This window comes from Dromiciops gliroides, chromosome 5 (assembly GCF_019393635.1).
Source record: "Dromiciops gliroides isolate mDroGli1 chromosome 5, mDroGli1.pri, whole genome shotgun sequence".
Classification (NCBI taxonomy): domain Eukaryota; kingdom Metazoa; phylum Chordata; class Mammalia; order Microbiotheria; family Microbiotheriidae; genus Dromiciops; species Dromiciops gliroides.
In genome coordinates this window covers 239,437,984-239,462,031 of record NC_057865.1, presented here as the reverse complement: position 1 = coordinate 239,462,031, position 24,048 = coordinate 239,437,984, and the positions used below count along the sequence as shown (strand labels likewise).

General features: G+C 39.7%; 2 protein-coding genes across 3 annotated transcripts in view; both read left to right on the top strand.

Annotated features, from left to right (window-relative positions):
• MDM1 (Mdm1 nuclear protein) overlaps positions 1-2,158 on the top strand; it is a 45,019-nt gene extending 42,861 nt beyond the window's left edge. For both annotated transcript variants that reach the window (XM_043964996.1, XM_043964995.1), the window contains 2 exons: positions 1-21; positions 1,323-2,158. The exon at positions 1-21 is cut by the window's left edge and continues 45 nt beyond it. In XM_043964996.1, coding sequence (XP_043820931.1) covers positions 1-21; positions 1,323-1,435 — 134 coding nt within the window. In that variant the 3' untranslated portion in view covers positions 1,436-2,158. The remainder of the gene's footprint in view (positions 22-1,322) is intronic.
• Positions 2,159-2,870: 712 nt separating this feature from the next.
• IL22 (interleukin 22) overlaps positions 2,871-24,048 on the top strand; it is a 35,846-nt gene continuing 14,668 nt past the window's right edge. The window contains exons 1-2 of the mRNA XM_043967682.1: positions 2,871-2,901; positions 3,439-3,740. Coding sequence (XP_043823617.1) covers positions 2,871-2,901; positions 3,439-3,740 — 333 coding nt within the window. The remainder of the gene's footprint in view (positions 2,902-3,438; positions 3,741-24,048) is intronic.

Sequence of the window (24,048 nt, the reverse complement as noted above, 5' to 3'; positions counted from 1 at the left end):
AAGAAGTCAATAATGATGAAGGTAATTTATTAAAAATTAAATGAGACTTGATAAAATCTCAGATTGCTAAAAATATCAATTTCATGTATCCAGCCCACAGATCAGTTTTTGGGTCTAGAATAAGACTTTAATTGCCTATATGTTTACTTTCATATTTCCCCCTCAGAAACTCCTTTGACCCTCCTAGTAGAAGAGCAAATACATTTTCCCCTGTGTAATTTTCACTCTACCAGATTGTTGTTTCTTTTCTTTTTTTTTTTTTTTTTACGAGATTGTGGTTTCTTAGCCCCAGTAGGGAGAGCTCTGAAAACTTGATATGAATATTTGGAGAAAGTGTAAATGATTCTATTAACAAAATATGCTTCAATTTCTCAATTATCAAATTTAATTATTAAAAATTTTAATATAATATTTAAAATATTATTTACTTAATATTCACATATTTAAGGGTTTAATTCCCCCCTTCCTCCTACACACATTAGTAGCCCTCTTTTTGAAGATTTTACAAATGGTGATAGAATCATTATATACTTAAAAATGCTAAGATTCCTTAATGCACATTTTTCTGGTTTTTTTAGAGGTAGATTTTTCTTTTTTGGCCATTAAGCATTCAGCCAAATTTTCCTGACTAGTTACTCTGAGAAAGAAAATTGAGTATTTAATTGAAATTTGTTATTGTTGTTATTCAGTTGTTTCAGTTATGTCCAATTCTCTATGACCCTTTTGGGTTTTCTTGGAAAAGACCTCTTCCAGCTCATTTTACAGATGAGGAAACTGAGGCAAACAGGGTTAAGTGACCTGCCCAGGGTCTCATAGCTAGTAAGTGTCTGAGGCCAGGTTTGAACTCATTAAGGTGAGTCTTCCTTACTTTAGGCCTGATGCTCTAATCCACTGAACCACCTCGCTGCCCTACTTAATTGAATTAATTAAGCCCCTAAAGTTAGAAGCACAATTTCTTTTTTTCTAAATTGTCTCAAAGATATGCCATAATACTCATAATAGGGAACATATTCATTTACGTTCTGCTTTTAAGAGGAAAGCTGCCTTTTTAAAGAAACTGCAATGATGAGTGAGCAGTGTTAATGGACCAGGGCAGGGGGCTGGAGCTCTGGTCCCACATTTCCTGTTCCAGCTCACTTCACGTTTCTGGGACGCTTTCTCTCATCTGTAAAGCGAAGGGTCTGGCCTATGAAGTCACCTTGGAGCTTCTGGCTTTCCTCTTCTGATGCTGTTATGTTATAGGACGTGGTATTTATGGCTGTTTCCTTTTTGTTGAGTTGTCACAAACACCCTGACTTGTAATTGTGGATTTTCCATTGTAGATGATGACAGATTGTCCCAGATCTCTGCTCGGTCTGCAGCCTCTAGTCTGATGGCTTCTCAAACTTTGGCACGTGCTCAAAAAAGGAAGGAGAGTTTTTGGGGCAAAAAATAGTGCTTTTTCTGGCAAGCTCTTTCCATTTGGGGGGCTCTTGCTGGGATTATTTTTTTTCATTCCGTATGGAGTTGAGGTTTTTAAAGTATTTGGGATTTCTGTATTTTGTGGGGAAGGGAAGGTTGGCTTTGTCTAGGGATATGAGTAATTGTATTCTAATAGCCATTTCAGTTCAGTCATTTTAGTTTTTTTTCTTTATGTAGACAAAGTGAATTTCAATTTAAAATTAATTGCCATTTTAGACTTATCTCAAAAGGTACTAATGGATTTACCTAGCCCTTCATATGTTCTGCACTTAACTATTTGTCATCAAGCATAGTTGGTAGAATTGAGAATTACATGGCTGTTACCAAGAGTATTCTGAAAAGTTAAACTGTGTAAAACCTAAGAACTAAGTTTGAAATGTGTGTTTTTGTAGAATTGGTTACCCATATTTATAAACTAAAGATGACATAAATTGAATTTGTGCTCACAAGCTTCACTTCTAGTTTTTAAAAATTTTTTATTCCTTCAGAATATAGTTACTCTGTTAGTATGATTAAAATAATTGTACTTAGGTTGGAAATACAAACTGTATATATATTTTTTATCTTATATAAGAAAGTTTGCTTAAAATATGTATATTTTTGGCCTCTGTGTTTTCCATTTGTATAAGAACTTTGTCTTACATTTTAATAATGTTTGAAGGTGGAAAAGTTATTTGTACAATGAAGCATTGAAACTTTGTAGACATTTTCAAATAAAAAAAGATCAAGTGTGTTTGGTTTCTCCAGGAAGTTATTTCATGGAACAGTGGTAATCTTTTTACGGGGTTTTTCCTCCAAGAGCAAGGTGACGAACATTTTCTATACTTCCTTTAAAGCCTTTGTTACAATACAATAGAAGATGAGTCCACATCTTTCACCTTTTTATGGGAGGGTGTGTGTGTGTGTAGTGGGGGGGGGGGAATTAAGAATGTTAAAGAAACCTTAGATAGAGCCAGTATTTTTGATCTCTTTACTCATAGGGCATGCACAAGCCAACAGGTATTTATTAAGCACTCATCCATTAAGCTAGACACTGCACTAAGTACTGAGGACACACACACACACACGCACACACAATAAAACACAGTCTCTGCCCTCGAGGAGGGCCCTACATTCTAGTGGGAGAGACAACATGAAAACAACTAGGTCCAAACAAGGTAAAAGCAGCCTAAATGGAAGGCCGTCTCAGGGGAAGCCAAGGGAGACAGGAAGGAGTTTGTGAAGGAGAGGCTGCTGGCCAAGGCACGTCCTGGGAAAGGCAGGGGCTCAGGAGATGGAACTGCAAGAAGACTAGTGGATCCTGGAGTCAGTGGAAAGGAGTCGCGTGCAGGGAGACCGGGGAGGGAGGCAGGAGTAAGCTGTGAAGGACTTGAAAAGCCACCCAGGATTTTGTATTGGATCTCAAGGTGATGGGGAGCCGCTGGAGTTGCCAAAAAGCGGGTATGACCTGGTCAGATCCATGTTTTAGGAAGATCTCTTTGGCAGCTGAGTGGGGAAAAGACTGGGGTTTGGACAACTGAGGCAGGGAGACCAACCGGCAGGCTTCTGCAACAGTTAGGCAATTCAATGCAATAAACATTAATTATGCACTGATTATGCACCAAGCAATTAGGTAATAATCCAATGGATAGAGGTGGTGGTGGTGGGGGCTGGACTCAGGAAGACCTGTGTTCAAATCTGACCTCATTCACTGGCTGTGTGACCCTGGGCAAGTCACTTAACCCTGTTTGCCTCAGTTTCCCATCTCATCTATAAAATGAGCTGGAGAAGGAAATGGCAAACCACTCCAGTATCTTTGCCAAGAAAATCTCACATGGGTTCATGAAGATGGACAGGATTGCAAATGACTAAACAACATATGCCAGGCACTGCGCTAAGCATTGGGGACACGTAAGAAAAACAAAGATAACCTCTGCCCTCGAGAGCTTACAATCTAGACCCAAAAGGAAGCTAGAAAGGCATGTGTATTTTCAGCAGGGGATACCTGTCACCGGGGCACCAAGTCCTGTGGAGTCCAAACCAAGCAGAGCTGCCGATGGGGAGTTGACAGCTGGAAAGTCCAGATCCCGGCCTTCTATCACGGAAAGCATTGGGAGGGGGTGAGTGCTTCACAGGCAGAGAGAGGAGGGAGCCTGAGGGAGCTGGGACAGCATTGCCTATCCCAAGGGGAGTCAATCCGCACAGTGAAGAGATTGGGTGGGTCATCATATCCCAGGAATCCAAATCTGGCAGAGCTGCAGATGGAAAGTGGACAGTTAGCCATCGAGCAAAGAGAGCCTGTACCGATGTGGGCAGCTGTGAAAAGGGAGAGGGGGACATAGATGGGAGATGTGATGATAGAAACAACCAGACCTGGCAACAGATGGGATGTATGGGATGAGCAGTCGAGAGCTGGGGTGACTGGGAGGATGGCGAGGCCCTAGACAGTAATAGGGAAAGTCAGAAGAGAGGAGGGGTAGAAGGTGGGGGTGGGAGGGGAACATAACCCATCCTTATGGTATTCATGGTTTTTGTTTTCTAGTGAAACTCCAGATATCCCTAGTTGATCATTTTCATTAAAATTGTACAGAAGTTAACACCAGGTATTGATGGCGCAATATGCATTTTAAAAGCCTTTCCCACAAAACACTAGCACCTGTTAATGAGTAGAGGAAGCCCCAAGTCTTTTTTTTTCTTTTCTTTTTTTCAGGGCAATTAGGGTTAAGTGACTTGCCCAGGGTCACACAGCTAGCTAGTAAGTGTCAAGTGTCTGAGGCCGGATTTGAATTCAGGTCCTCCTGAATCCAGGGCCGGTGCTTTGTCCACTGTGCCACCTAGCTGCCCCAAATCCCCAAAGTCTTAGCATTGTTCTCGGATGCTTAGTTTTGTCAGGTGAGCTGTTCAAAATTACAATCCCTTCCACCCCAAATATCATTAACGTGAGCCGAGATCCACCATCTACTTAAGTCTCAAGTTCTTGTTAATAAGAATTATTTTTCCCCTTTAAAACCATATTTGATACTGAAAATACAGATAGAAAGGAACTATTTTGATGACATTTAAGATGTAAAGCTCAAGAACCAACTCTTGTCTCCTATACTGGTGACTTGAGATATCTTAGATCTATCTTATAATGACCTACATTTATCACTAATTCAAAGACATTTTTGGGTGGAGGTGCTGAAATGATTTTTCTGTTTCCGGTGTGTGGTGAGACAAGCGGCTGGCTTGCTTCTGACTATTGCGGTGACTCAGCAACTCTACTGTGTGGAATTAATTACCTATTATATTCAAAGCATGTTTAGGTAACCATGGCTCTATCACACAAGTCAGGAAATCCAGAGGTAAAATACCTACGGCAATTAGTCTGACATGTGACAAAGGAAAGTTAAACCAAGTTTCCCTCTGAATATAAGCACACTATCAAAGACTTGGTAAGGTGCATGATTTTTGTTTGTTCCAAGAATGAAATAAAACTTCTTACACTAAAGGCTATGCAGCTTGGTGGTGCAGTGGCTAGAACCCCAGGCCTGGAGTTAGCAAGACTGGAATTCAAATTTGCTTTTATGCACTTCCTATTTATATGACCCTGGGCAAGTCACTCAATTTCTGCTCGCCTCAGTTTCCTCAACTGTAAAATGGGAATAATAGTAGTACCTGCCTCCCAGAGACTTAGTGAGGATAAAATGAGAATAAAAATGGCAAAGTCCTTAGCACAATGCCCAACACACAGTAACTACTATATAAATGTTAGTCGCTATTATTCCAGTGCCTGCGGGGGGCTCATGGACATGCCCTTGGTGTCTCAAAAGACATGCTGGTTTGGTCCACGCTCTGTCAGGTCTCACCAGCCGAAAAAGGCTTTCCACGGGCACATCTGCCTCATTGTCTCTGAGCCCTAGCCTAGCTAAATCCAGAGATACACATGATCCTTCCTGGAAGATTAGAGGGAGTTTCTACAATGCTAAAAATGCTGAAGAAATAGTAAATTAAAATTGGAGTTGGGATAGAACATGATTAAAGAAATGAAGATGGTGCAAATGTATAGGCCATGAGCCTGTACATGTGAGTTGTAATGAGTGCGAGCTCTGAGCGCATCATCAAGGAGGGACAAGCTCGTGATGAGTAATTTAGTTTATATATCCCAACTGAAACATGAAATCAGGTCAAAAGAGCTGAGTTTCTGCAGAAACCACAAGACAATTCAGCATAGAGGCAACATGATGATATCGACGCTTTGTTTCTAGAAATAGCAAATAGAATTCTAGGCTTGTGGAATTCTACAATGGAAGCACCTCCAGTATCTTCACTAACAAGAGAGGCGGCATTGGGCACTGGCCTGTTACATCCTGTTCTTTGTGGGCAAAACAAAAAGTCTGAGCAGTGATTCTGGGGCACTTCTTACCTCTGATAAGAAGGTGGCAGGTTCTGTCAGCACACCCAGTTAAAATGTAGTTACTAGAACATACACATACATTCCCCCCTGTAAGGAGTGACTCTCATTGCCATTCAAGAAGATGCATTTTAAAAATCATACAATTTCAGGTGTGATTTAGAGTTAATGGCCCTGGAATCCTAGACCTGCTACTTCCTACTGGTGTGACTTTAGACATCATAACTTATTTATTTTTGGGGGGGAGGGGGGCTGGGCAATGAGGGTTAAGTGACTTGCCCAGGGTCACACAGCTAGTAAGTTAAGTGTCAAGTGTCTGAGGCCGGATTTGAACTCAGGTCCTCCTGAATCAAGGGCCAATGCTTTATCCACGGCGCCACCTAGCTGCCCCCTGACATCATAATTTCTTGAGGCCCCAGTTTCCCCATCTGTAAAAGGGTAAGGAGAAGGAGCTTGGATTATATGATCTACTTATGAATGGTGTAGACTTTGAAGCAGCCCATTCCATTCATTAATTTCTCCATTTATTAGTTCTTCCTTAGGTGGAACCCAAATCTATATCCCTATAGTTTCCATCTATGAATCTCTAGTTTTGTGTTCTAAAACTACATTCACATATATATGTATGGGCATATCTTTGTGGATATACACTACACATATATATATACTTGCCCATGATAGATGTATACATTATAATATATAATTCACAATATATACATATACAAGTGCACATTTGTATCACACACATGTATACATGCACATGTGTATATAAATAAGCACATTATAAATATACATGTATAAATATAATATATACATGTGTATATATACATACACACATGTATATGTCTCTTACATGAGATAGACCTTCAAATCTTTTAAGACACCAATGAGTTTCTTTAACAATTCCCCCCACTTTCATAACTTTGAGACTTTTATCATCCTGGGCCCACTACCTCTGGACACATTTCAGTTTGTCAAACTTAAATATATATATATATATATATATATATATCCATATCTCTATCTATCTCTATCTCTATTTCTATCTCTATCTATGTTAAAAAACATTCTGTTTGTATCTTAGGAGAGGAAAAAAAAAACCTCTTTACAAAAACAAGTTATAAAATCCATTAGAAGTCTATTACAATTTCATGAAGAATCTCATTCGTCATGAAAAGAGGAGGAAGTAAGAGAAGCTATGTAATCTCCGTTGGTCTAGTTCCTTATTTGTAAAATGAAGGGGTTGGGCTAGAGGACCTCTCTGATCCCTTTCAGATTGAAATCTTGTGATCTTATAATACATTAGGTGGTTACCAGGAAAAAAAAAAAACCAACCTTTTTCTAATTGGAAGAGAAGAAGCATGTTGTATTGGAATGCATGCTGCCTTTGCTTTTAATAAGTTTTGTCTCTTTTTTGGTAACCAAGAGACATGGAACTGAGGATGAGTAAAAAAGAAAAAGATTTTGCTCCTTGCAAAGAGATTCAGGGGATGCTGAAATAGCTGCTAAGTTAATTGGATGTGCCCCAGAAGCACTTAGTGCCCTCTCTCTGTTAAGTGGCAAAAGGAGTAATTGAAAGAGCTTGGTAAGCTGCCTGTCAGAATATGTTGACACCAACAGCACTGAGATGATGAGGAGCTGTATAAAACAGGTTATCGATACCAGAATCGTAAATGAGAAAGACCTTAACTGTTCTTCTTAAAGCACAATAAGGACAACCACGGTTGGAATTTTAATGTGAGAAAGTTACCATATCATACGTAGGTAAAAATGCCAAGGAGAGGACTTTATGGAAATAGCCAGGAGATGAATGAGTCGGGGAGGAGGGGGGGGTGACCTCCTTAGATCTACTCTTTAGAGAAGTTAACTTTGACAGCTCAGAGGAAGATGGATTGGAGAGAGAAGAGACTTGAGGTAGGAGACCAGTTAGACAGTGATTGTAAATAGTCTAAGTGAGAGGTGATAAGGTTCTAAGCCAAGGTGGTGACTAGAGATAGGGAGATGTAGCCCAGAGCTTGGAAGGTAGAAAGAACAATATTTGACAATGGATTGGATTTGTAAGGAGTGACAGATGACACTGAGGTTGTGGGTCTGGGTGACTTAGTGGTACACCACACAATGTCAAATTCAAATGGAAACAAATTGTACCTGAAGATTCCTTTGGGTCACAGGCTGATTTTGAAAATCATATATTGACATTATGTTTTATTTTTAATTAATTCATTTTGTTAGATATTTCCCAATTATATTTACACTCTGGAGTGTTATGGGCAGTGATCAAATCTGGGTGTTTGATAGCTCTGTCCTAGATAGTAATAGGGAGGTTGGGAAGAGAAGGTTTGGAGAGCTCTGTTTTGGACATGGTAATTGAATTTTTAACTCTCTTTAGTACTATAAAATGCTGATTGTCCTTCAAAGAAAAAAATACATAAGGAATAATTTTAGTGTTAGATATATTTTTATACAAGCCAGTTAGGTGGCTTACTGGATAGAGCACTGGGCCTAGAGTTAGGAAGACCCGAGTTCAAATCTGCCCTCAGATACTTATTAACAGCATGACCCTGTATAAATCACTTAGGCTCTGTTTGCTTTGGAGAAGTAAATGGCAAACCACTCCAATATCTTTGCCAAGAAAACCCAGTGGACAGTATTGGGGTCACAAAGAGTTGGACATGACTGAACAACAACAACAATTTTATTATGTTGTGGTTTTCTCACATATTCTAATACAGGTAACCATAATATTTAGTTAACTAAGACACCTGAGTCTTCAGACAATATGGTTATGTTAAAAAGAGAAATGAAAATACTGTTTTCTTTTTAGTGACTAAAAATGTCATGAATTGTGGGGAAGTCCAGCTTGACCTAGTGACAAGTCAATCATAGAATATTTAAAATGTGATTTTGTACCTTTCTAGTACATACATAATCAAATATTTATGCATATGTATGTGTGAAATATATATATACACACACATACACAAATACACACACCCCTTATATTCACACACACAGGGAGCACTTGTTTCCTTCCCTTCTCTTCCCCTGCCACTTATGAGGAAGATCAAATCTAAGCTCATCCCAGCTCACTCTGCAACACCTCTTGGAGGCTGTGAACTTCACTCTTCATCTGCTACCTGCTATTATTCCTATTGCTCCTTCTATGTTTTTTTTTTAAATTTTTTTTTTGTGTGAGGCAATTGGGGTTAAGTGACTTGCCCAGGGTCACATAGCTAGTGAGTGTTAGGTGTCTGACATAATTTAGTGAGTGTTAGGTGTCTGAGGCCGGATTTGAACTCAGGTTCTCCTGACTCCAGGGCCGGTGCTCTATCCACTGCGCCACCTAGCTGCCCCTCCTCCTATGTTTTTATCTATCCCTGTATTAACAGCCAATGAGATGTTGCAGTAAACAGAGCCCCAAGTCATTCTCCTTTCTCAAGGAGTTTAGTATCTAGTTTACCAGTTTTCTCTCCTCTCCCAGCTCCTGCCGTTATTCTTTGTTGATGGTAGTGGTGTTCAGTCATGTCCTACTCTTCATGACTCCCTGGATCAGCCAGGCCCTTCCAACATGAGACGCTCATTTTCTGATGTCATATTTAAAATATATATATATATATATATATATATATGTATTTATTTATTTTTAATTTATAGAATAAGATAGGCATTTCTATAACAGTATAATAAAAAGTTGATTGCACATGAAACTGTAAATCTCTTAGGTGTAACTTGCTATTCCATTTAAAAATAATAAAGTTATCATGTGAATTTTAATTTTTTTTCCTTCCCTCTGTAGAGATGGTTACCACTAGACACAAATAGGTATGTGTGTATATATTTGAATATATGTGTATACACACATATACATATGCACACATACATGCATGTATGTGTAAAATTCTTCTATACATATTACTTCTATTTATCAGTTCTTTCTCTGGATGCAGATAGCATCTTTCTTCATATGTCCTTTATAGTTAATTTGGGTATTTATAATTGTCAGAATGACTTATTTGCTCAAAATTGTTCTTAAAACAATATTGTTGTTACTGTATACATTCTTTTCTTGGATCTGTTCATTTCACTCTTCATTATTTCATGCGTCTTTCCATGTTTTTCAAAGATCATTGAGCTCATCATTTCTTATAGCACAGTAGTATTTCCATCAGAACCATACACTACAACTTGTTCAACGACTCCCTAATTGATGGGCATCTCTGCAATTTCCAGTTCTTTGCCACCACAAAGAGAGCTGCTATAACGTTTTAGAACATATAGCTTCCTTTCCGTTTTCCCTTCTGTCATTGATCTTCCTTGAGAACAAAGGACAAACAACAATCTGTGAGTAGTAGTAGCTGCTCCCCTGGGGGACCCAACTGGCTAGTTCCAATTGGGTGGTGCTGCTATTTTTTCTTCCTCCTCCTCCTCCTCCTCCTCCTCCCTCCCTCCCTCCTTCCTCTTCTTCCTTCCTCCCTTCTTCTCCCTGTATGCTTTACATGTGGGTGCTCTGTCCAAAGAAATAAAAATTTTTATTGTTTATACTTTGTAAGATATCTTGGGATTTGGGACTAGATTTCTTTCTCCCCTTACTTATTTGTTCTGTCATTCTTTTAAAAAAACTCTTTTGTCCCATGTAATTTTCATTTATGATTTCTTGAAATATAGCTCTGAAAAAACAGGCTTTGATAAAGCCCATTGGGATTCAAATGGAACTACTTGGCTATACCTTTAAACCCTTTGGGTTCACTCTGGCTTTCACTGATTGGTCAATAATAGGTCCCAGCTCAAGCCTCACTTGCTCAATTTTGGGGTTTTGATGGCTCAGAGTGTAAAGAGCAATTGTTTCTGTTCTGGCAAGAAACTCTGAGGGTCTTTCCCTCCTAGATGGATTCTTTTGAGAAGCCAAACTAGGCCATCTTTTGCCTCAATTCATACTCAGCTTTTAATCACTGAGTGGGTGTTGCCTCAGACTAATTGAGACCTGGGAAAGACTTGAAGGCCAAGGTTTCCCACTGCATATGGAGCCATCACGGGTCATCCTGTCTTGTCCCTCGACTTCAGTGACTTTGTGTGAGAAGATGAGGCTGATGACTTTGCACAGCTCTGCCTCACTTAAACCAATTCACTTGCAAGTCAAGATACCACCTTCCTGATATCCTTGGCCCTCTTTGAGAATGAAGGATGCACAACAACAACCTTTTGTCAGAACTCTCCCTTATGACCTGTCTGGGATCACTGCCTTGTTGTGGCAGAGGGGCTTGTGTAGCCCAATGAAACTATGAGCTATGCCACACAGGCCTTTAACAGACACTGCTTAAACTCCTGAACCATGCAATTTCCCAGCCTCCTTAAACCCCATAATCTACTCTTAAACCTCAGTCCCACATAGAGATGGTCACATACTAGATCACTCCATTACCCACAAGTGTTCCACTTCCCTAATTAGAGTCTCTGATATTCCCCTATCTAACCATGACCTCTTTCCCTACAGACTTCACACATGCTTTAATTTCCCTCATCCTTAAAAAAAAACCTTCTCTCCACCCTATGAGCTTTTCTTTTCTTTCTTTCTTTCTTATTATTTTTTTTTTGCGGGGCAATGGGGGTTAAGTGACTTGCCCAGCATCACACAGCTAGTAAGTGTCAAGTGTCTGAGGCTGGATTTGAACTCAGGTACTCCTGAATCAAGGGCTGGTGCTTTATCCACTGTGCTACCTAGCTGCCCCTCACCCTATGATCTTTTAAAGTTATCATTTTATATGTCTCATTTCTCTCCCAGCCAAAAAAGAAATTGATAAAGCTGTCTTTGCTTATCACCTCCTCTTCCTTTCTTCTCCTTAACCCTCTGGAGTCTGGTTTCTGATCTCATCTCTGAACTGAAACTGATCTCTCTAAAGTTGGCAATGATCTCTATAATTGTCGAATCTAATGGTCTTTTCTCGATTTTAGTCCTTCTTGACCTCCCTGCATCATTTTGGCACTGCTGACCACTCTCTGTGCCTTGATCCTATTTCTTCTCTGCTTTTCATTACACTCCTGATTCTCATTCTATCTGACTCCTCCTTTTCAATCTCCTTTGCTGGTTTAGATTGTGGATCATCCTCCTTCCCTTCCCCAATCAGGGGTGGTGCCTAAGGTGCTATATTAGGCCCTCTTTTGATACCCTTGCCAGAGACCAAAGCTTTAGCTGTCACTTTTATGCAAATGAGGAGAGAGAGATCTACTATGTGCCAGGTACAGTAGTAAATGCTTTCTCATTTCATTCTCACAACAACCCTTTGAGGTGGAGGCAAGCAGAGGTTAAGAGAGGCCAGATTTGAATTTAAGTCTTCCTGATTACATGTTCAGTGCACTCTCCACTATGCCACCTAGTGGCCTCAATCTAGAGGATTTTCAGAGCTATATATCTGGCCCCAGTCTTTTCCTCAAACTCTAGTCTCACATCACCAATTAACTATTGGATATTTCAAACATGAATATCTTATATTAAGATATTGTAGCTTAACATGTAGAAAGCTAAACTTGTTATCTTTCTGCTTAACTTCCATCCTTTATTATTTCTGTTAAAGGGACCCACGTTCTTCTTGTCTCCAACATTCATAACATTGGCATCATCCTTGACCCCTCCCCTTCTCTTATCCAACATATCCAATCAGTTTCAAAATTTTACTATTTTTATCTTCACAATATTGCTCTCCTCCAACTCCTTTTCTTGCTTATTGATTGATACTAGAGTAATATAATACAAAACTTTTTTTTTTTGGTAAGGCAATTGGGGTTAAGTGACTTGCCCAGGGTCCCACAGCTAGTAAGTGTCAAATGTCCGAGGCCAGATTTGAACTCAGGTCCTCCTGAATCCAGGGCTGGTGCTTTATCCACTGCATCACCTAGCTGCCCCACACAAAACTTTTTAAACTATGAGTTTATGACCCATGTGGGGTCATGTAACTGAATGTGGGGGTCATGAAAATTTTGGTTATATATACCTATTTTATATACTTCTATAACAGGGGTCATGTAAAAATTTCTCTGGAGAAAAGGGGTTGCAAGTGGAAAAAGTTTAAGAAGCCCTGATCTAACCACCTCTTGTCCATTATTGCTTAGGGGATATGATTTAACTATTGGATAAGACTGATCTATGACTAGCATATCAGTTTTCATAAATGATGCTATGACATTGTTTAAGAGGTTCTTGGGTCTGATATATGCTGACTGTGTGATCCTGGGCAAGTCACTTACTTGTTCAGTGCTCTAAGAAACTCTTTAAAATTATAAGTTGAAGAGAAGGTTGCATTTGAGAGAGAGTGTCTTCACCTGGGAGTTTCTTATACCAATGAAATCATAGATCCAGTCCTTTTGTTCAATTTTTAAAACATTTCCTTGGAACATTGTTCATGCACTTGATTTTTTTCAGTGTATATCATAGTGTAAAGGTAAATTTCAAATTAATTTTGAATTATTGTAAATCCCCAATTAGTTGTCCAAATTAATGAGATAAATTGGTCTATACCAATTTGTGGTATCAAAACCACTACTGAATTCAGTCAGTGGATTGATGTAGTCACACACAATAATTTCACAAATTCATTTCTTGCTGATGTGAGATATTCCCTTGGGGTTGGGGGTGGAGACATTAGAAAGCTCCTAAGAGAGGGGTTCTCTTCTGACTTTGTGGGTCAACATCTGGCACCCTCACCTCTGTCCTATCCATTCCCATCAGGCAGTTAAATAGTAAAGAAGCCAGACTATTAAATAGTCAAGGTGGCTAGCTGAACTATTCTTACACAGTACCGTTACAAATGTAGAAGTAATAATTAATGCTATATATAATGCTCTCTCTCTCTGTATTGTATCATTTATTCCCTACAACAACCCTGTTAGCTACTGCAGTTGCTATGATACCCATAGTTTGGATGAAGAAACTGAGGTTCATAATGGCTCCGTGTCTCACTCACATGGCTAGTAAGGATTTGAGGCAAGATGTAAACCCAACGCTCTCTTGAGTCCATATTTGTTGTATTATCCATTTCCCTGTAATTACCTCAATTTCTTTTTGGACCCCTCATGTGATTTCACTGTCAGAGGGAATTCCCAGGTGAGGAAATTTTTTCTAGCATGGTAGATTAGCATCTACCTTCTAATTTATCCTTTTAGAGAATTGTTTGAGGGCATTGAGAGATTAAGTGACCTGCATATGGTCAAATAGCCAGTGTATAACCAAGTTAGAACTTGAACCCCGACTCTAAGGTCAGTATTTTGTCCACTATACCGTTTTGCCTCTTGTCAACTCAGTTATCCATACTCAAGTAGATTTTCTTGAGTATTATGTGTCTTTATGTCCTTTTAATCCAGGCTCCTAGGTGGCTGTAGCAGATAGAACATTGGTTTTGTTCTCAGAGACTGCCTGGCCTCCGACACTTGCTAGCTCTGTGACTTTGGCAAGTCACTTAACCACTGTCTGCCTCAGTTTCCTCATCTGTAAAATAGAGGTAATAATAGAGTTGTTGTGAGGCTCGAGTGAGATAATATTAGTAAAGCTCTTAACATTGTACATAATAGGTGCTTAATAAATACTTATTCCCACCCTCTCTTCCCTGTAATCTGTGCAAGTGGTTTCAGTCATTTTTTAGTCTTGTCCTACTCTCTGTGACCCCATTGGGGGTTTTCTTGGCAAAGACACTAGAGTGTTTTGCCATTTCCTTCTCCAGCTCATTTAACAGATGAGGAAACTGAGTCATTAATCTAGTATAACCAGAGACCCAGAACTACAGCTCTGGTTTTATATGATTTAGTTCAATCTTGGGGGTATCTCTCAAAGATTTTTCTCTTCATCTCTGTTTCTATTCCCTTGGGGACTTCACAGTTTAACCAATTTTCATGAATAATGCTGAGTTCCTGGCCCAAATTTCCAGAAGAGAAGAATTCTTCAGCTAAGCAGAGAACTTTAAGTGTTGACTCTATGTTATGGGACAACTAGGAGCTGGAACTTAGGTGTGGAAGAGGATAGAGACATTATGCGGAAGAGTAAACCCAGACCTTGTTGTCTACTAAATGAGTGTCCTTATTTGTAAAATGAAGTGACTGTATTTGATGGTCTTAATGGTCCCCCATCAGCTCTAAATCTACAATCCTATAATTCTGTATTTCTATATCAATCCCTTAGGGAGGTAGGACTTATCATAGGTGAAAGGAGAGTTGTTTTGACTATCTGTAAGCTCAGGTGCAAAATCGTTTTGTGTTTCTCACTTTTGATTGGGAAATTCTCTGTCCTATATTCAGTATTTTGTTAGCCTGAAGGCTTGCAAGGGAACTAAGGCCCCTTTTTCCTTTTCTTCAGATACCTCCACATAAGTTCTTCTCTGATGTTCCCAGAGTAAAGGTATAGGCCTAACAGGATTGAATGAACCACATCTCTTTAAACCCATGGCTGGGGTTTATTTTAGGCTACATGTGATTCAGGTTGGCTTTGTGGATCTAATTCAGAGATGAAACATTTTACAAAAAAGAAGTTTGCTTAACAACAGCATGGTACATAAACATAGGAAGGACAGAGTGATGGCTGTGGTGGACACAGCTTTTCTCATGTCTGTCTAGAAACGTGTCTGACCAGAAGGGGTATTACGGCATGAGGGTTATCGACTCATGTGAAAGTGGGACATTTTTCAAGTCTGAGGGGCACCAACTCCTCCTGGGATGACACAATGAAGAAACTGTATCAATGCCCACTAACCCTAGTGCCCTGTACTAATCAGGTCTCAGTGACGGCTTCCCTACCTTTTTTTGTTTTTTGTTTTTAAGTGAGGCAATTGGGGTTAAGTGACTTGTGCAGGGTCACAAAGCTAGTATGTGTCAAGTATCTGAGGCCAGATTTGAACTCAGGTACTCCTGAATCCAGGGACAGTGCTTTATCCACTGCGCCACCTAGCTGTCCCAGCTTCCCTACCTTTTAGAGACTAACTAGCCTTGCCTACATGGGTGGGTCCCCAGCAGATCTTACACCCCTCACACGGGACTAGGCGTTACTGGGGCATGTTGTAATGATGAATGCTTCTTATACTTGGACAATGGGCTTAAATCATGTAGTCTGGCACACGATTCAAAATGAGAAATGACTTAATGGACATTTATTATAACTCCTGATTTGATCAAAATATCCAAAGATTGCTGAGGCTGACCATATCTCTTGGGATGGAGGGAGAGATGGGCCTAGAGATTCCAGATGATATGTTTGATAGTTCCTTGCTCAACATCTAGTTCGGGTGTTTTTACCCTCAGAACATGCAGGTGAAGGGCATAATATTCTTTTGACTGGTAACATGGAAATCTGATGGACAGGAGAATAATCATAAAAGACTAACCAGAAAATAATCTTTTGACCTATTATTGATCCCATCCCTCCTGCAAACAAGGACAAAAGGCTTCAATGCTTCCTTCTACCATTTGAAGTTTCAACAGTAGTGACCACCATTTTGGAGAGAGTACCAAACCACTTCAAAGAGGGGCATTTGACCAATTTCTGCATCTAAATAACAGCTCCCATAATACTTGTTATTAGATCTGAAGATGATGGAATTTCTGATAATGTGGCTTATTCTGAACACGCAGGTAAAACTGCCTAAAGGAATGTGACATCCAGATTCTTCTGAGTGGAATAACCATTTGATTTAACATAAGAGCAGACATCACAGATCCTACCATTATTTTTCCTATGCTAAGAGTGTGAGTTTGTGTGTTGGGGAGAGGGGAAGTTGAATGACTTTTCCCAGTAGTGTGCTAGAGCCAGCTCAAACTGGCTAGAAAGAACCAATTGTGAAATTTTCAGTTTGAGCATGTATACTTCAGAAATAGGCAAATGTTATAAATTAGGGCTTGAACTTTTGGTTTGTTAATCATCCGGACTTAAGAAAGCAACGAAGAAAATGTTAATAGTGCAGATTAAAGCTAAAAATGTGCCCTGTAAACTTTTGTTTCAGAGAGCTGGTTGTTAATTTCAGACAGCTTGTTGTTAAACAGTTACCAGTATGCCACTACAGTATCCTATAGAACCATAGCACTACCGATAATACTTTATTTAGGGCCTCCCCAAACATGTATCATATATTAATGGGTATTATAGTCATTTGTGTATATATCTCTCTGTGATCAACTTCATGACCTGTCTTGTCTAAATTTTACATTTCTTAAAGCTATTGGTAGCCCAGGGGCAGTAGACATTTAACAAATGTTTGCTGAATTGACTGGTATTGACTTTCCATTCCTAGTCAAGCATTTTTTTCCTCCATAGCCCTAAAGTAAAGATATTGGACCTGAGAGCTCAGGTCTCTATCCACATAATTTCAATGACCTGTTCACACATGTAAATTAAAGAGGCTAAATTGGAAATCGAAAGTAATTACGAAAGCAATAGAGAAGTGCATGGTAGGCATGTTTAGACAATTTACACAGAGGGAATTTGAAATAGAGTTGGGGTAAAAGAAATCACTAAAGAAATGCTGTGAGTGAACAAGAAGATGGGCTAGTCATGGATGGAAAGAGCAAGGGATAATCAATAAACAGTGTGAGTGTTCCTTTGGTGTCCTCACTATGTCAAGAGAAGGCAAAAAAGGGCCCTAACTTATAGTGGTGAGTTTATGGAACACACAATGTGTGCATGGGATAGACAAGTATGCATGGGTTGCTATCTATGTGTTTGGAGGAAACACAAACATCAGTGAGATCCCAGATTCCAGAGTAAACTGGAAATAATTCATGCACCCTCCTCTCCTATTCCTTTACCCTTCTATCCTCCAAGGAATAGAGAATGCTCCTCATTTAAACTATCATAATAAATTAAAATTAATTATGACCATCAAATATGGATCAATCATATACTGAACAAATGAAAAAAAGCATGTATTAATCCCTTACTTTGTGCTAAATACTATGCTAAGGGATGGGAATAGAAATGCAAAAGGTTAGAAGAGTGGTGGCTTGGGAGGGACACTTTGTTCTTGAGAGTTGCAGGCATGGTCATTTGGGCAATAGGGGAGGCGACTCCATCCAAGAGCAATGGTAGAGGTAATTTGATTGTGGTTCATAATTCTAGAAGTGGAGAGGTGGGATGTGGATGGGTGGGGGGAGAAAGAAAAGGTACAAGTGCAGGGGTAAGGTGACTTGTTAAGGCTATGGAAAAGATGGCTAGAGAGTGGGTAGTGAAGTGAGAAATGACATATAGAGAGTGCACATACTGCCATTGCACCCATGGAATGTTGAAAGACATAGAGGAAATCTTACAGTATATTGGGTTGGTGATCTATGAAGGATTGATGGTAGGACATGGCAAAGAATTGAATATGGAAGAGGAGATGTGAATGGATCACAGTCTATACCTTTGAAGGGGGTAGTACTCATACTGATAAAGTCATAGATTCATTGACATGGGGAGAATCTGTCTATCTATATCACATGTGTAAACGTCTATGGATTTATTATGTACCAATAAATGATTAACTATGAGATGATTTCAGATTCTTAGCATTTAGCATGTAAAGAGCCAAAGTTTGTCTACTGCTTCTAGGGAGTACAGCTGAGTCTTGGTTAGTGTGAATAATGAATTCCCTTAAGTGCTTGCAAATACTAAAATTCGCATTATTTGAAGTTATACTTGTATAAAATATGATCATTGGTTCAACCTCAAGGAAATATGAAATGCAAATTTGAATAATGAGACCACATAAGGGATTCATACTAATCTGGCTATAATTTCCAAATGAGGAGACTAAGTTTCAAGGTCCCCTTTCATGCTGGGAATATTAGTTTAGTGAGAAATGGAATAACTTGCTTTATTTTCTGGAATCCTCATGGTAATTATTGTCCTCAAAGGATTTTGTGAAGCTATGGTTGGAGACTTCACATTTCCATTGTAATCAGAAAGCAATTTTCTATTTCAATTGCGCATGAAAATACAATGAACTTTCAAAGGGAAAATACTAACTTGAGGACTTGTTGATCATTCAGGATTGAATGACAGATGGGTTTCAATGGTAAAAGTGATCAGGATATTTGTACCACCTTCCAGTCCCTTTGGATTTTTTTTTTTTTTTTTTGGTGAGGCAATTGGGGTTAACTGACTTGCCCAGGGTCACACAGCTAGTGTTAAATGTCTGAGGCCGGATTCGAACTCAGGTATTCCTGAATCCAGGGCCGGTGCTCTATCCACTGTGCCATCTAGCTGCTCCCCCCCCCCTTTGGAATTTAATGTTGATGAAAAGTCTCAACTACAAGGAGAGAGAGAAATCTCTTAGGCATTAACAAATTCTGTTCTATAGAATCTGAAATTTGGAAGGGACCTTAGGCCAAAGAATCCATCTTTCTTCCTTTTTTTAAAAAATTTTTTTATTTTTTTTGTGGGTCAATGGGGGTTAAGTGACTTGCCCAGGGTCACACAGCTAGTAAGTGTCAAGTGTTTGGAGCCGGATTTGAGCTCAGGTTCTCCTGAATCCAGGGCTGGTGCTTTATCCACTGCGCCACCTAGCTGTCCCTCCATCTTTCTTCCTGATGCAGTAATCCTCTTTGAAACATCCTTGAAAGGTTTCCATCCAGCTTTTCATTGAAAGTTCTCAGAACGAGGAGAGAGGTTGGTTGCTCCATTATTGGATGGTTGTAGTTAATTGAAAGCCCTTTTTTCTACTGAATAGCAAACTACCAAAGCAGTGTGGTTAAGTGGATAGAACTCTGTATTTCTGGACAGTTTTATCACCTGTAAAAAGAGGGTAATAACATCACCCATTTCCCAGTGTTGTTTTCAGGTTAAATCAAGTCAACAAGTATTTTTTAGCACCTACTATTGCTGAGCACTTTACTAAGCACAGGGGATATAAAGAAAGGCAAAAATCGTCCCAACTCTCAAAGTATTCTTCAGGAGCTCACAGTCTCATAGGGGAGAGAACATAATCTCAGAGGGAAGGCATTATCTTTAAAGAGGATTGGGCAGAAAACAAAAAAAACAAAAACAAAAAAAAGGGGCAGCTAGGTGGTGCAGTGGATAAAGCACCAACCCTGGTTTCAGGAGTACCTGAGTTCAAATCTGGCCTCAGACACTTGACACTTACTAGCTGTGTGACCCTGGGCAAGTCACTTAACCCCCATTGCCCCGCAAAAACCAAAAAACAAACAAACCAAAAACAAACAAAAAACAAAAGGAGGATTGGGCAGTGTCTCTGGCAAAATGTAAGATTTTAGCTGATATCTGAAGAAACTCAGGGAAGCCAAGAGACAGAGATCAGTGGGGTAAGAATTCCAGGAACGGGGGACAACCATTGAAAAGGGACTGTGTGGGAGAGTGTCATGGGCAAGGACCAGTGAGAGACCAGGGTTATTTTGTCGAATAGTAGCCAGAGGTGAGTAAGGTGTTGGGAGACTTGAGAGATAGTGGTGGGCAGGTAATGAAGAGCTTTAACAACTTCAGTAGAGGGTTGTATTTATTTGTTTGATTTCTTTACTTATTCTTTAATCTCCTTAAAGATAATGTGAACTAAATGTAAATTAAACAAATCTATTTTAATGAGTTGATGTTATCACATAAGATCAAACTCAGGTAAGATTTTTACCTGCCTTCAGTAAATACAAAAAAAGTTATTTGAATGTTGGACACTGTGACGAGCTTACCAGATCATGCCATGTAGGTGGCTACCTACTCTGCATGTGTGTAAGGCCACTGCACAGATGCTTACATACTACGTCTGGTGTGTTTCTGTAATGTGTCAACCCAATTCCCCATATTCCTGTTCTTACTTTAAATTATGTCAGTTCCAGCCCTTTCTCACCTCCCCCAAATTCAGATACAATGACAATATATTTGGGGGGTTATAGGTGAATTCGTGTTTAGTGATCTTGTGTGGCCAGTCCTTAGCTAAATGCTCAGGAATTTTTTTTTAAAGGACCTTCCAATCTAGCTCAGGGAGGCAGAAATGACATATGTTGAACAATTAAAGAACTAATTATGCTCATTGGACACTTCTGTTCATAAAGCTGTAGAAGCACAGAGGGGAGTAGAGATCCAAGATTATACAGTCCATTATACAGTCCAACCTCTCCCTCTTGTAGCCCCTCACTTCTCAGATGAAGAAACTGAGGCCCAGAGAGGAAAGTAGAACTCTGATCCGTCCTTTGTGGGTTCAATTAAATGAAAGAAGGAAGCGTTTGTGGGTCTTGAGGTAGAGCAATGCTGACTTCCACTTCTTTCCCCCAAATCCTCCTCGTTTTACAAGTCATTGTCGAGAACACTAAACCACCAGGGTGAACCAGGGGAATCCCAATAGGCAGCTATGTTGCCTTCAAGCATGCTTTCATTGGGTCACTGGTGAGGAGTTTTCTGGGACATCCTGGGGAGTAAATGGAGGGAAATAGGCCTATCTGTAAGTAAATGAGCCAGAGTGTTCAGAACTGATATTTTATTTCCTCAGCAGTGTAACTAGAAATTTTGGGTCTCTGTCTCTCTGTCTCTGTCTGTCTCTGTCTCTGTTTCTGTCTCTCCCCCTCCCTCCCCGCCCCCCACACAAACATTTAAATGTCAGAATGGACCCCTTTCGCTCTTTCTCAATCGCTCGTCTTAGAGGCAATCATTGCTGTTTTTATATCAAACGAAGGTTAGCAGTGAAAAGAGAGTCTCACCTCACCTGCCCAAAGTCTTTCCCATACTTCACATTTCCAACAACACTGTGTAAAGCACTACTGTTTAAATACAAATTTGCTGTTTAGTAGAGGCATCAGTCAGAAGGACTGTCATCTCTTGGGACACCTACAAACAGCAGCTGCACAGGTGCCATTGGTAAAAACTTTTCCCTCAACATACCCACTTCCTGTTCTCCTCACTCTCCCATCCTCAGTTACTTCATGACTGAAGATGGTTCCCCATCAAAGATGAGTCTCTGTGCTAAGGGGTGGTATTAGCCCTGCCTCCCCTCCTCACACTTTCATTTTGGGTGAGACAGAGTCATAGTCACACACTATGAGTAAGCATTGGTGGGTTGTGTGATGTGCATTGCTGATCTCATTAAATTCTCTTTCCACCCAAACCCAACCCTCTTCCAAACTTTCCTATAACTGTCAAGAGCACGGCCATATTTCCAGTCACCCAGGTAAACCATCTCGATGTCATCTTTACCACCTCACTCTCCCTCGCCCCACGTATCCAATCAGTTTCTGAAACTTGTCATTTTTGCCTCCTACTCTTCTTTCCACTTCTTTCAAATCCTTCCCCTTCTCTTTACTCATCCTAGTTCATGTTCTATTCATTTCTCTACTGGACTTTTCCAATAACTTCCTAATTGGTCTCTGCCTCAAGTCTCTGCCTTCTCAAATCTATCCTTCACCTAACTGCTAATATGATTTCCCCAAAGCAAGTCAGTGAATAAACATTTATTTAGCACCTACTATGTGCCAGGTGCTGCACTAAGTAAGCACTGGGGAGATGAAGAAAGGCAAAAAAAAAACCACCCCTGCTCTCAAGGAGCTCACAATCTAATGGGGTGACAACATGTAAGCAAACCATGGACAAACAAGATATAGAAAGGATAGAATGGGTATTATCCACAGAGGGAAGGTACTAGCATGAAGGGAGATTGGGAAAGGCTTCTTGCAGAAGGTAGGATTTTAGCTGGGACTTGAAGTAAGCCAGGGAAGACTGGAGGTAGGAATAAAGAAAGACAACATACCAGGGATGGGGGAGGGGGCAGCCAGTGGATCACTCCCTTTCTCAATAAACTTCAGAGTTTCTCTATTAGCCCTTAGGGTCAAATATGATTCCATCTTTAGCCCATCCTTTTAAAATTCCTATTTTTGAGTAATTTTATAATGCACATAATTATTACATATAGTTGTATATATAATTATCATGTATAGTAGTGTATACATATATACATGGAATATGTATAGTAGTATTCTGCATATTATAGTATAGTGGTATATAATGTGTGTGTATATATATATATATATATGTATATATATATATATATATATATATACACATACACACACACACACACATACTTATTCTATGGAGTATAGAGGAGAAGTTTATATAATCTGACTCAGAAAGATGACCTGACATTTAGAATGCTCTCTTCACTATCCTTCCTCTTAGGAAAAGAGAATTAAATCAGATCAGGAGGAGTCTTTTGAATAATAGTCGATAATTTTGGTTGATTGATGGTGAACCCTGAGATATATGTAACAATCCAACTCATGCTGAGCTGATCTGGTTGGTTATTTATAGTCCTTTCCCTTCTGCTTTCTTTTTTGTCTCAGCCCCCAGGTATTGGGGGTGGGCTATCCCTGTCCTCTATTTCTTCTCATGTCTAGGAGCAGCCTCATTTGTTCAGTGATACATCTTATTCTTTCATTTGTTTTTTTCCCTTCAAATTTTAAAACATCTCTCTTTTTTTTTTTTTTTTTTTTTTTTTCAGGGCAATGGGGGTTAAGTGACTTCCCCAGGGTCACACAGCTAGTAAGTGTCAAGTGTCTGAGGCCGGATTTGAACTCAGGTACGCCTGAATCCAGGGCTGGTGCTTTATCCACTGTGCCACCTAGCCGCCCCAAAACATTTCTTTTTTAAACTGTGAAATTATTAATCAACAAACATAAGCATTTCGATATATACTTTTTTTTTTTTAGTGAGGCAGTGGGGGTTAAGTGACTTGCCCAGGGTCACACAGCTAGTAAGTGTTAAGTGTCTGAGGCCGGATTTGAACTCAGGTCCTCCTGACTCCAGGGCCAGTGCTCTATCCACTGCGCCATCTAGCTGCCCCTACATTTCGATATATACTACAACACGCAAAGTGGAGAGGTAGAGTTGTCCTATTGGATGACGGACTCAAGATCCAAAAAGATTCTAACCATCTAGAACACCGGGACAAATTTTAGAAGACAGAGTTTAATAGAGAAAAATGTATAGTGTTATACTTGAATTCAAAATATTAACTTTGAAGTATCAAATTGGAGAGGTGTAGCTAGGTAATAATTTATCTGGAAAGGATTTGGAGGTTTTAGTGTACTGCAAGCTCAATATGGGTCAACATATGGGCCAAAGTTATGATATGGCAGCTGCAAAAGCTAGCTTCATTGTAGATTGTTTTGAAAAGGCATAGAGTCCAGGACCCCTGGTCAGATAAGATCTAGAATATTGCCTTCAGTTCGGGCCATCCTCTTTTAGGAAGACTATTGATAAGTTGGAAAAC